Here is a 13,048-nt window from a genome sequence, read left to right on the forward strand (position 1 = left end):
CAGGGACCTCCTCCAACATCACATCCCAGACGATTAGGATGCCCCGAATCTTCTCTGGGGAGCACTGGGCTGAAGAGAGCAGAATGAAGGGGCGTTGCTAATAATACCCACCCCTGGTCCAAGTCCTGTCATGTGCCCATTCGCATAGGAACAAGCATTTTCTTTAGAAGTACCTGTCACCCAGGAGCCAAAGAGTCAACTAACTTGGCTGCCTCTGACTTTGTTGGATAAAAGGAGGAAAATGAAAATGCACATGGCCTGGAAATATACAACGGCATGCACTAAAAACTGCCACTTGGATTGAACCTGAGAACAAACAAAGGCAACTTCACAGGGATCCCTCTCCCCCCACCTCACACCCTGCCCACTTCTCTCACTGGAAGAATCCTTTCTAGCAAATTTTGTTCACTCCCCAAAACACATGAGCTAGTTCCACAAGCCTGCCTGGGTCACATGAGACTTGAGACCCCGAGCAGCCAAGCCCCTGAGCGGCTATGACAGTGCCTGGGGGACAAGGACGCCTGACCTCCACTTCCTGCCCTCTGCCCGGAGATGTACTTTTATTTTCCTTCCTTGCTCCCTGGGAAGGAAGGATCCTTTGTGAAAGCCCACTTTCACAAAAACAACAAAGAGCAGTGGGCAGCAGCCTGGAGAACCTCCCACCAGCCAAGCAGCTGCCCTGCAGCTCACGGCAGCCCTCCGCCCTCCGGGGACGGGCACTGCTACCTTCCGGTCCCCTCAGCTCCCCCAGCGCCGCCGCCGCATCACCACGCTGGCCACCCTCCTCCCCCTGCTCTCCACGCTAATTTCAAATCATTTCATTAACAGACATCTCCTCCACTTCTGAAAGCTATTCCCCTTTAACAGACCATGCGAGGCCCCTACTATTCCTTCCCTGTTAGCTCCAGGGTGGTCCCCGTCTCTGAGCTCAGAGGCTGCTGTTTTACTTTAATGCAGACACACTGCCCATTTAGAAAACACCTGAGGTTGAGACGAGTCACTAGGCAGATGAATGCCCCAAGTGATCAACAGCACTCAAGTTGGTGCAAAAAACTGATGGGGAGGTTTCAGGCTCTGGCAAGGGGAGGGGAGACGGAAGGGTTTATTTTAAAATGCTTTTTAATATTTTTTTTAGGTATCAAGTGTCAAGAAACCATTCAAGGGTGTCCTCTTCACTTCTCTGGCCCGGGAGGGAGTGTGTACCAGCCTGAGACGGTGGGGAATGCACGCTGCTGTCACTGGGTGGGCTGCCGACTGCATCCCCGTCTAAGTGGCTGTCCGCGCGCCACCAGAGCCCGTGCACTTCAGAGGAGTGGGCTCGTTTATGGCTCTAGGGCTGCCACTTCTTGGGGACAAGCTCTGTTCTTCCTGCATGACTGCTGAGAAAGAACTCCTGGTCTGATCGAGTTCCTTTCTCTCTCTGATTCCCAAGCCGGCCTGCTCCCCCACGCCAAGGCACAGCCTGCTCCCCCCCAAGGCACAGCCTCGCAGAGGCCTTCGAAGAACCTGAAATCAATTTAAATGACTACTCACGTCAGGTGACGGCAAATGTGGGGTCACAGAACCCGAGGGTTACCTTTTGAAACAACAGCTTCAAAATAGACCCCCACACAGCTGAGGACAAAGCAACATTCTGTTGGCCAAAGCTTCAGAGCTGAACTGACCTTAGTAACAAATAAATCTATGAAGGCGGAGGGGCTGGCGGCCCCACTCCAGATGAGACCCTGAGCTGAATACCTTCTGCCCCTCCATCCCCTCTCCACCTTCTGCGCCTGCTCCTTGGCGGTGGTTCAGGCCACAGGGACTGGGAGATCTAAGGAGATGGGAGGGCGGGAGAAAATTCACCTCTTGTAGGTCACAGCAGGTTGGATGTACGCCCTCCTCAGCATCCTACACTCACTCTTCAAATATCCTCAAATTACCCATTTTGAGTATTCTTTCCTACCAAGACCCTGACTAATACAGACACTTCATTAAGTGGAACAGCAGGTGTCAAGAACCAAGAAGTGAGTCAGAGCTCAACTAGAAGAGCAAGAGAGCAGGTGGCTGAGGACTTAGGAGTTCAAGATCAGGTTTGATTGTTCTGTGCCACTTAGGAATACAAATAAATGCCCAGGTATTTATTATGCCCTTGGATAAATGACAATGTTGTAAACATCAAGTTAAAAGGCACAGCCCTGACCCAGGCCATAGACCACTTTAAAGATCCCTATTTGAAAGCCCAGGCCTGACACACTTGGTCTCTGGCACAGGGAGACTTTCTGGAGCCCAAGTTTCAGGAATGAAGGCTTCCTGGCAGACCTGTCCTGCTGGTGGGAGGGTGCCCTCCCACCCACAGAAAGACGCGTCTGCATGGGCTTGGGCCCTGAACCTGACGACTGGCCATCCCATGGGGACTTCTTTTCCAGCGGGACCCCTCTGGTTAGGGAGAGCTGAGAATTCTCCCATCGTGCTGTCAGCTGGAAGGAGCAAGGCTGGGTTTTAGCACTTAACTGAGCCAAACACTGGCAACACAGTCCCCAAGAGGCTACAAATAAGGCGGAATGTAACCATCAGCTAGGAAAGTGATACCCCACTTCGCGTCTGTGTAACTGTGTCTTATTCAGATGTCTTTCGCTCTTCTTCAAAAGTCTCGGGAGTGCTCTGTTAAAGTGTCTGGAATGTCTCTGCCTGGCACGGAGACAGCACGTGTCACCGGCTCCCCAGGTAGAGATGAGGCCCGGGTGTGCTTCGCTCTCTGCACTGAGCCCAACTCCAGACCTCTGCACGCCCGCCGAGCCCTCCCGGCTGGTCCCGTCCTTCTCACCGGGCTTGCGGTGCCGACTCTCTTGCCACTGACCCCTGCTAGATGAGGTGCACAAGCAGGGCAGAGCAGGCCGAGCCGAGTACCAAGCCTACATACATGTAAAAGGACATCACCACCCCTGTGGCCTCGGCCAGCTCCCTGGACACGATCTTGGGCCCGTAGATGAGGGCTAGGGTGCTGAGGTAGCCGTTGCTGAGCCCCAGCAGGGAGCTGAACAGCACTGGGTAGATGTCGGACGGGAAGACCACCGTCTGCAGGTGGACACGGGGCTGGAAGTTGCAGAACATGAAGAGGGGGACGAGGCCGGTCCGGAGCAGCACGAGCGCGGGGAGCGCCTTACTTCTGGGCCCTGGCACCTGGATCCAGGCCGTGATCTGCCGGCCACACAGGTCAGCAAAGTTGAACAGGAGGAAGGCAGTGAGGGGGACAAAGAACTTAGCGGTCCACGGTGAGCCTGAGTCCTTGTCGAGGGATTCAATGTTGGTGGAGATGGCAGGGAAGATGACGCTGGTGATGAAGAAGAGGTAGATGACACAGAAGCCCAGGCCCGCCGTCTTCTTTAGGATGGGGACGAGGGGTGGTGTTGGGGAGGAGCTGGATCCGGGAGCCACCAAAGGGGCACTGGGCGAGTCCTGGAATGACTGTTCTTCACCAGAAAACACGTGGGGCGGCCAAACAGGCCGCATGTAGTACCTGCAGGCAGAGGGGCACATGGTCAGAGAGCCGCAGGAGGAAAACTCGGGATTTCTAGGGACAAGGAGGGGACCTTTAGGCCAGCCTGTAAAGCCCAAGCCCCTGATGGCCCGCAGCCCCAGAATGCTCTCAGGTGATACGCCTGCTACAGCATGGCCTGGGGGAAGCTGGCGCAGTCCCTGACCTGCCTGACCCGGTGCTGCCTGAAAGGCTGGACTCCACCCAGCCCGTCCTTCTGTGGTGGCGGCCATACCCCGAGAAAGGTCAGAGGAAACCAGCTCTGACCTCGGACAGCATGGCGAGCCTGGGCCCCAGTCTCCCTTCACATGTTTTTTGTTTTGTTTTGGGGGAGAGAGGATGGAGGTAAAATAGCATTTAAGAATACAAATTTTTAAAATTATAAAATAATACATGCTTGATGCAATGAACCCAAATAACACAGAAGAGAAATGATGTAGTAGGATGAGACCTCTCCGCTCTGGTCTCACTCCCCAGAGGTACTGATCATTAAACACTTGGTGTACATCGTTCTACGCATGTGCAAACACCCTGTACCTCCCCCCACCCCAGTTATGTTTCTTAAGCAAAAGTAGCATTAGATATACATACTGTAAAACTTTCTGCAGCAATGTAATTCCTAAATACATTAATAATAGATAAATACATCATATGACTGCATAAATACACTCCTAACTATTATACATAAATGGATACATATAATTGTCCAAAGACCATTGTATGGCCATCCTTTCACACGAGGACACAGGGCTCTTTATCTCCGTTGCATTGCTGCCGAGTATTTTACGGAATGAACATACAATTCAACTGCTCCCCTACTGGTGGACATTTAGGTTAGCTCCAGTTTTCCTCTATTACAAATAATGGTGCAGTGAATATACCTATACATAAGTCCTTGCATGCATATAGTAGTATTTCAGTAGGGCAGATTTCTAAGAGAGTAGCTACTGGATCAAAATGTTTGTACCTTTTGCGCTGGCTGGTGTGGCTCAGTTGATTGGAGTGTCACCCCATAAACCAAAAGGTCATGGGTTCGATTCCCAGTCAGGGAACATGCCTAGGTTGCGAGTCTGGTCCCTGGACAGGGTGCATATGAGAAGCAACCGATAGATGTTTCTCTATCCTTCTCTATTTCCCTTCCCCTCCCTCTAAAATCAGTCAGCATGTCCTCAGGTGAGGATTTTTTTTTTTTAAAGGTTTGTACCTTTAAAATTTTACTGATATTGATGACTTGCTCTTCGAACAGTTAGAACTATTATATCTCTACTCTGTTTGACCCACCCACCCTACCCTTCTAATCTCTATGAGAGCACCTGTTTATTTCTTTAAAAAAACTGACAAGAATTTATAATCATTATGTTAATTCACTGGCTTATCTTCTGTCTCCTTTAATAGAAGACAGCTCCCTAGGGCAAGAACCATGTTTGGCTCTTTGCAGCTAATCTCCAGGCACAGAATAGCTTTCAAAACATAATTTTTGAAACAACTGGTAAGCCTATAAAAGTATCTTTTCCCCATATCCTCAATACTGAATATTATCAATCTTTTCAATTTCTGCTACCCTGATCAAAAAGGTATGGGTCACATTGCCTTGCTGTGTGACCTTGGCTGAGTCACTCAACCTCTCTGGGCCTCGGGTGTCTGAAAACCAGGAGACACGGGCTTACTGTATTAAGATACCTTAAACAGAGGGCTTGGTATGGGGATCGGGGAGCAGCAGCCTGGTGATGGCTGGGTTCTGATTTCAGTCCTGCTTTCCCTCCCCGTGTGCTGTTAGGCCAGGTATTCTTTTTGAGCCTCGGTTTCTTCCTCTGACAAATGAGGGGCTCTGCAGCCATGGGCTTTAGGATCCCTGTCAGTCCTCCCAACCCTAAGAGCCTACAGATAACAAGCAGGTTGGCGGAAGGGTTCCTCCCCAGAATCACATTCCCATGTGATGCTGAGCAGGGCGTTTTGGGCCATGAACCCTGCTGTTTCACAACTGCTGTTTAGGGAAAGAAGTATTCTTACTTCTCCCTCTACTCAGTGTCAGCTTCTTGCCTTACATCTGCTCTGAGGAAGCTCCCTACCAACTTCCTCTGGTTGAAGCTCCTCCTCCTAAATTCTTCCAAATCTGTCTCGTCTCACCCCATCAAGGTCACGAGCCCACGAAACTGCATGACGCTCAGTTCCCAGTGCCTCCTGGGTGGGATGGGGCAGCCCAGCCCTCCTGGTGCAGCACCTGTGGGCTCCCTTTTTTCTTTTAATCCTCACCTGAGGATACCATCATTGATTTTAGAGGTGGGGGGAGAGAGAGACAGACAGACAGACATCAATGTGAGAGGGAAAGATCAATCAGTTGCCTCCTGTATGCACCCAACTGGGGATAGAACCCTCAACCTTTCGGTGTATGGGATGATGCTCCAACTCCCTGAGCCACCCAGCCAGGCCCCGTGGGGTCCCTTTTAAGAAAGATTTAGTCAGAGCAGCTCCAGGAGCACAGCCCCCTCTACAGTGCCATCCTCAGCTGAGTTTCTATAAACCAGAAACTCAGCTGAGGATGGCACTTCAGTGTTAATCAGCAAAGAAACGGAAGCTTCCACGCAACAGCACAGCTCTGGGTGTTTGCTCTCTCACATGCTCAGCCGGGATGGATTTTGGCCTGTTCAAGTGAGACTGAAATGTGGGGTGACCAATGTTCTGGTTTGCCTGAGATTGTCCTGGTTTTGGCACTGAAGCCCCTCATCCTGAGGACACCTTCAGTCCCAGGCAGGCAGGAAAGGCCGGCGCCCTGCTGGAAACAGGACGGGGAACTGCCGGTGTGGTAGGAACCTCCTGCCTTCTGTTCAGTCAGTGATTCAAAATAACTTAATCAGCAGTGACAAGGTAGCAGGTAGTGTATGGGGTGCTGGAGAGGGGACAGGGACACTGAGCCAGCCAGAACCAGGATCCACGGGGAAATCATCAGGAAGCACAACTAGGCAATTTCTGGCGGCGGCTTTGAAGGAGCAGAGGAGTGGATGGGCAAGCTCGGGGTCTGCAGGCTCCTAGGGGTCGCAGGGTCAAGTTGCTCAGGTCCCTTTTATCTTCCTGAGGCCACTGAGTGTTAAAACGATCCTCAAACTGGGAAAGCAACCTGCCCCAGTAGAATTGCAGTTCTGGTGGTTAGCAAGGTGACTCTCTCACAAAAGCAGGACAAACGGATGATGAGGACAGACCCTTGCAGTCACAAGCCAGAGCTGTGACATGATGCGAGGCCAAGAGCGCAGCTCCAGAAACAGCTCTGGGTTCAAATCCCTGCCTGCCACTCACCAGGTGAGCAACCTGAGCATGTCTGTTAACTCTCCAAAGCCTCAGTTTCTTCATCTGTAAACCGGAAAAATACAGTAACAACAGCACACAGTCTTGATGTATGGTAAATGAAGAAAAGATATATGGGAGCAGCTTAGCTCGGTGCCACCACAAAATAGGTTCCCTGTGGACAACGGCAGAGCCAGGACCCAAGCTCTCCCCAGCGCTGCTGGCTCGCACACTGTGAGACCAAGACCAATCACCGGGCCTTCTCTGTCTCAGTTTCTCCCCCTGTAAAATGGGGAAACAGTTCCTGCCTTTTCTACATCAAAGAAGATAATGAATACAAAAATGTATTGAAAACAATATGAGAAAAAGTCAAGAGTTGTTTTTAAAGAACAGCAGGAAGCAAGGAAGAAAAAAGAAATGAGAGAGACAAAACAAGAGAGAGACTAAGGTGAGAGGAGAGGCCCTGCAGGGTTGGGGGAGGCCCCGAGAGACGGTGGTTAGAAAGGCGGGTTGTAGCCAGGTTTGAATTCTGATGCTGCTGCTAACAGGCTGAGCAACGAGGCTCAGGGAAGTAATTCAACCTCTCTGTGCCAGGTTTTCTCATATGTGAATGGTAACAATCATGACAAATCATCATGCTGTGTCCTACGAGGAACAGGCGTGTGAGTACTAACTGAGAGATGAACCACCGGGCGGAGCTGACACGATGCAGGGGCAGCGGAGGTGCTCAGTGAGCAGAGCTATTGTTCATCATTCTTATTCCTTGGGTCCCACCACCTGCCCGCCCCGTCTGAAAACTTGCAGCTCGCGTCCACTGGCCGGCTAATTTATTGAGCAACTACTATGAGCCCAGCACAGCTCGAGGCACCAGGACATAGCAGTGAACAAAATCTATACAACTTCTACCCTCAGAGAGCTCGCACTCCCGCAGGGAGATGGGCAGTAAACAGGGAAACAAACATGCCACCTCATTACAGGACAATGCCAGTAAATAATAAAAAGACACAATCACCTAAAAAAACTGGGAGCGCGAGAGGTGGGGCCTCACCTGGCGTACTCCAGCCGCGGCAGCAGCAGGTAGAGCCCGATGCAGAGGCTGAGGAAGACGTCCGCCGTCAGAAAGAAGGCCAGGGTGCTGTTTGTCACATCGTTGGACAACGCCAGGTCCACCAGGGAGGCCACGGCACTGATGGTGCCGCCCATGGCTCCTCCTGCCGAGAATACACGACACCATCAAAAAGGTGAGGCGGGTCCGTCTTCCCTGCATCGCAGATCTGTCTTCTCTCTGCTCAAGGTTAACAGAACCAAAGTAACGTTTCTCCCTGCTGAGAAAAATGCTGCAGTTCTCAGAGTGTCCTGGATCCTGGGCAGACAGGGAGGGGCTCTGCTGCCGTGAGCTTTCAGACCCTAAGAGGGTATGGGTTTTCATGTCCCTGGCCCAGGATCTCGCCGATGGGCCTGTAAGAGGCTGCTATCTGAGGGGACAAGTGGCCTCCAAGGGTTTGCCTGTTTTCTGGTTTCACCTCTAATCCTTGACCCTGCATCACTCTTTATTGCCCTACTGGTGGGGTCAGAAATTTTAGATTTGGGGCACGACATCTCAGAGAACTCCCCTTCGGCTCTAACCATTGTCCCACCGAACTGGGAAAGAAGCTCAGGGAAGGCCTTCGCACGGGCTCTGCAGCTGCCCCCGAGCCAGGCTTTCTGATCTGGGCAGCCCTTAGCAGTTACCGGGTCCCTGTGCCGCCCACCCGTGACCTCCTGGAACTTACCTTGTGCCCCATGGCAGCTGTAGCACCATACATGTGTGGACACATGAGCGCATGCACACACACATTCACACACATATCCTGTCACACACACAACATACCTCACTGGCACACTCACTACACATACATATAGACTCCCACATATACACTATCATACATGTGCACCCCCCACACATAGTAACACACATTTGGTCATATACATACTCGCTCACGCACACTGTCACACTCTTACACACATGCACTCACACTTACTCACATGCAACTGCTCCACCACATGGAATGTTCTCTCTTGCCGAGGGCTTTGACCTGTGAGCCATATGACCACATGGCGCCACATCTGTCACTGCTACCTAACAGAGGAGGCAGCAGAACCTAGTGGGCCCGGGGTCCAGGCTGCAAACTGATGTACATCTGACCCTTAACGCTGCCACTTGCTCATTGTGACCTGGATGCTAACATGACATCCTGGAGCCACAGTTTGCTCACCTGTAAAATGGGGATAGCAGGACCTGCCCTACAGGGCTGCTTCGAGGACTGAACGAGATGGTGTTCGAAAAGGGCCCGGTGCAAAGCAGACTTTCAACAAATGTCTGTTGCCTTCTTTTGCCACAATCATGCAGTTGTTTTGGGAAAAGGAATGTATCTTCCTCTTCTGCCGAACCCTCCCAACCAAGGGTAATCAAGTTTTGCTGGCCCAGAATCAGTATATTAGCTGAGTGATCATTTACTCTTCTCTACCTCTGTCTATCTGCCTGGAAAACGGTGCTAATACTCGTCCTGTCATCACATGAGGCTGTCGTGAGGAGGAAGTGGGATAATGAATAGAAAAGACACTGAGCACAGATACAAGCCTTAGCACCAGCACGGTAAGTGCCTGGTGACTAAGCTGGATTGACTGGCTGAATGGATGAATTTTGATTCTCAAGGAAGCAAGAAGCGGCTGACTGCAGACAGCAGACAGCAAACTGCTCCGTGTAGGCGTGAAGCGCTTTGGTATTTTATTAGGCAGCTCGGACTGGACACCACTGTGCTGCCTGCTGTTGCACGGAGGAGTGGGAGAGGGACGGCAGTTCTGGCCCTTGTCCCCTGTAATGCCCATCGTCACTGCCTCACCCGCACTCTGCCCAGCACCTCTGTGGCTCTGCAGAGAACAACCCATGGCACTGGTGGACGATCCCAGCCTTCTCCATAGCCACAGGCTGGGATTTGAAGGAAGGCAAAGAAAAGTTAGCACAGTGATTATAGGCACAGACTCAAGAACCAGAATAGCTGAGTCCAACCCCAGCTCCACCACTTCTGGCTGTGTGATCTTCAGTAAGTCGCTTAACCTCTCTGTGCCCCCGTTTCCTCACCTTTAAAATGGGGTTGTTAATAAAACTCACCTCTTAGGGCTGTTTTAAAGATTAAAAGGATTATTACATGTGAAGTGCTCAGAAGAGTACCTGGCACAGAGAAGTACCATATAAATCCTCTCAGATTCTCAATTAGGTGTTTGGCTATTTCTGTCCTTCCTACATCAAAGCAGCAACAACAGGGTAAACCCTTTGCCAAGAGGCTGCCAACTTCTGAGAAGCTGTAATCCGCACCTGGGCGTTTTGTAAGAACCGGGGTTAAACCCAGTAAGACATTCGCCGGCTGCCCCGAGGAAGAGATCTAACATCACTGCCTATTGATTTTCCTCTCTCTCTTCCCAAGTTGTAGAGAATTTACAATATTATCATCAACAACAAACCAGGCCTCGGGGAGCTCATCCTTCATGACTCCCTACTTTTATCTCATCAGTTATGGAAATACATGCAAATGAGGGGGTTAAAAAAACACCAGTACAGAACGAATGAATTGTTCCTCAGATACCAACACAGGCAGAATTCACAGATGGGCTCCTCTGGACGAAAAACAGAGGCTGGTGAGGTGACTCTGGGGCCTCTGGGAGAGTGGACACCTGGGACTCTCCGGGGTGACAGGTGCCCAGTGAGGCTGCACACAGTGATGACAGTGGCCCAGGGCCCAGGGTAATTAACACAGAAGTGCGAGAACTGGATTTCAACACTTTTTCGAAAATGGACTTCCTGAACAGTCCAGGGAGTATCCCCCTTCCCTAGAAGATTCTCAGGTGGCCAGGTGACCCTGAAGGACTCCTTGCCAATATGAAAGGGTATGTTCGGTCATGGCCCCTGACAGGTAATGAGCAAGGTTGACATTATATTGAAAAACATATCTCCTAGCAGGATGGAGGGAGATGAGGGGATAGACGGTCACTCTGAGACAGAAGGACTGACAGAAGGGATTAAAGCCAGCACATGGCGGTCATTTCCTTCATCTCAGACATGCCGTTCTAGAGGCATTGCTAGAGACATACTGATTGTACTCCAGAAATTTAGCAGTGGGTCCAAGGGTTTCCCAGGATAGAGCCAGAAGCCTAATCCTGTATCAAAAATGGCAAACAGATATGAGGCCACATCTAACTCTGACCCGTTGACAGTAACTGTCTCCAGTGCTGTGTTGAGAAGGATTTAGAGGCTCAGGAGGAAAGATATAGATCTATTAGTGATATCTAGCACTGGCATGGGAGTGGAAAGGGACATACACTTGTCGAGGTATTTGTCATGCCTGCTACGTACTACCTGGCATTATTCATTATGGGTGCACAGCAGATTCTCTGTGAAATTCTTCTCAAGTGAGCAAACGCTCACAGCACTCCTTCACACAACAAGGATGTGTGGAGATGCTGAACGGAGCAGCTGAGTCCTCAGTCTTGCTTTAAGGGGCGGTGGTCTCTTGGGAACGCACAGACTCTTACTGACCCAGCTCCTTTTTATCTTGTTGGTACATCTGGGTGAGAGAACAGACCTGCTAAGGGCTAAACAACAGGCTTGGGATTAGAACCAAAGTTTCAGCTAAAGGGCTTGGCCCAAGTCACGCATCAGCGTCCCCACAGAAGGCCAAAGTTCAGGGCCACAGGAGTTGATTCCCTAGGCTGTCGGCTCCTAAGAGGCTGAGTCTTGTTCATCTTTGAATCCCCGGCACATAGCAGGTCTTCTAGAAAATCAGAAAGGAGGAAAAGACAGACAGAAGGGAGGGAAGAAGCAGGGAAAAGTAAGGGAATGGAAAAATAAAGAATAGGGGGAACAGGAGAAGGGAAAGGGGGAGGAGGGAAAGAAAGGAACGCTGTTTCAGGAAGTGCACTTGGTAGACAGACTATGTTTTCCAACAGTGGCTGCAACTTTGTCCTCCCTCCCACCAGCTCCTCCGACAGTATAATTTTCATACGCTCCCACTGAGACAGTGTGGGTGTGTGTTCTCTTCTCTTAAATCCTGATGAGCTTATGGCTACTGTGGAAGTGACCCTACAAGGTAAATCATAAAAGGAAACAACGCTCTGCCCGGGTCCCTTTGGATCCTCGCTCGTGCCACCCGGACCACGCCATGGGGAAGCCTGGGCCGCCACGGTGAGGTCCAGGTGGCGAGGAACCCTGGCCCCAGAGCCAGCCCTGGCTGAACCCCCAGCCAGCAGCCGGCACTATCGTGCCAGGCAGGCGAGCATGCCGCCTCGAGCGTGGATTCCCCAGCTCCAGTGGAGCTTAATCAGTGGATGCCTCACGGAGCAGAGGACAGCTGACCCCACCGACTCCCACCCAACTCACAGATTTGTGAGGAAGAGAAACAACTGTTACTATTCTAAGCCCCTAAATTCTGGGGTGCTTTGTTACTCAACAATATATCATGGAAACACACCTACCACTCATTTCCTGTTCTGGAAGAGTGGTCACACACTCACCTCTGGCTCTTTCACGTGTCACCCGAAAGGACTAACCTGGTCTGCTGTCTGGACCCCAGCTCTCACCTGATATAAGTGCCTGGGAATTCCTCATAGGGAAGGAGCCAGTCATGCCGAAGATGCTGCTATTGAAGACGGTGGAGGAGCCACTGAGGATGGCCATGCAGGCGATGGTGACAGCAAAGAAGCTGCGGGTCCAGGAGAAGGTGTCCACCTTCACCAGCACGGTCATTACCACGAAGATGGCCAGCATGACAGTCAGCGAGGCCAGCACACGGACACGAATCGGAACTCTAGGGGGGGATGCCAGAAGTGGTCAGACACCCCCTCGGGGCTCCATGCCAGGGCTGGCGGTGAACATTCCTACAGGAAGCAGGTGACTCTGGGGCTGGGACTGTCCATCTGCAGCCTGGAAGCCTGGGTCTGAATCCTGCCCTTTCCAGCTTACTAGCTGTGTGGCCTTGGATAAGTGACTCCGTTGCTCTTGTTTCAGTTTCTGGACAACAAGGGGGAGAATGGATCTACCTGCAGGAGCGGTTGTGAGGATCTCCGCAGGGGAGTGTGCAGAGCGCAGACAGGAGCGTCTGGCCCAGGGCAGGTGCTGGGCAGATACTGCTTTTTGTCTTGCTGTGAGGTTCAGGACAGAACGTGAGGGCTCTCGAGGCATCGCCCTGCTCCTCTTGCCACAGGGCTGAGCTCCTGCTG

General features: G+C 51.5%; 1 protein-coding gene across 1 annotated transcript in view; it reads right to left on the reverse strand.

Moving 5' to 3' along the window:
* Positions 1-860: 860 nt before the first annotated feature.
* The window catches only part of SLC29A3 (solute carrier family 29 member 3), a 43,536-nt gene continuing 31,348 nt past the window's right edge, over positions 861-13,048 (reverse strand). The window contains exons 4-6 of the mRNA XM_054572655.1: positions 12,410-12,636; positions 7,845-8,007; positions 861-3,499 (exon numbers count right to left, since the gene is read on the reverse strand). Coding sequence (XP_054428630.1) covers positions 2,845-3,499; positions 7,845-8,007; positions 12,410-12,636 — 1,045 coding nt within the window. The 3' untranslated portion in view covers positions 861-2,844. The remainder of the gene's footprint in view (positions 3,500-7,844; positions 8,008-12,409; positions 12,637-13,048) is intronic.

This window comes from Pteronotus mesoamericanus, unplaced genomic scaffold, assembly GCF_021234165.1.
Source record: "Pteronotus mesoamericanus isolate MK-2021 breed Mesoamerican mustached bat unplaced genomic scaffold, CSHL_Meso_final contig_24, whole genome shotgun sequence".
Lineage (NCBI taxonomy): Eukaryota > Metazoa > Chordata > Mammalia > Chiroptera > Mormoopidae > Pteronotus > Pteronotus mesoamericanus.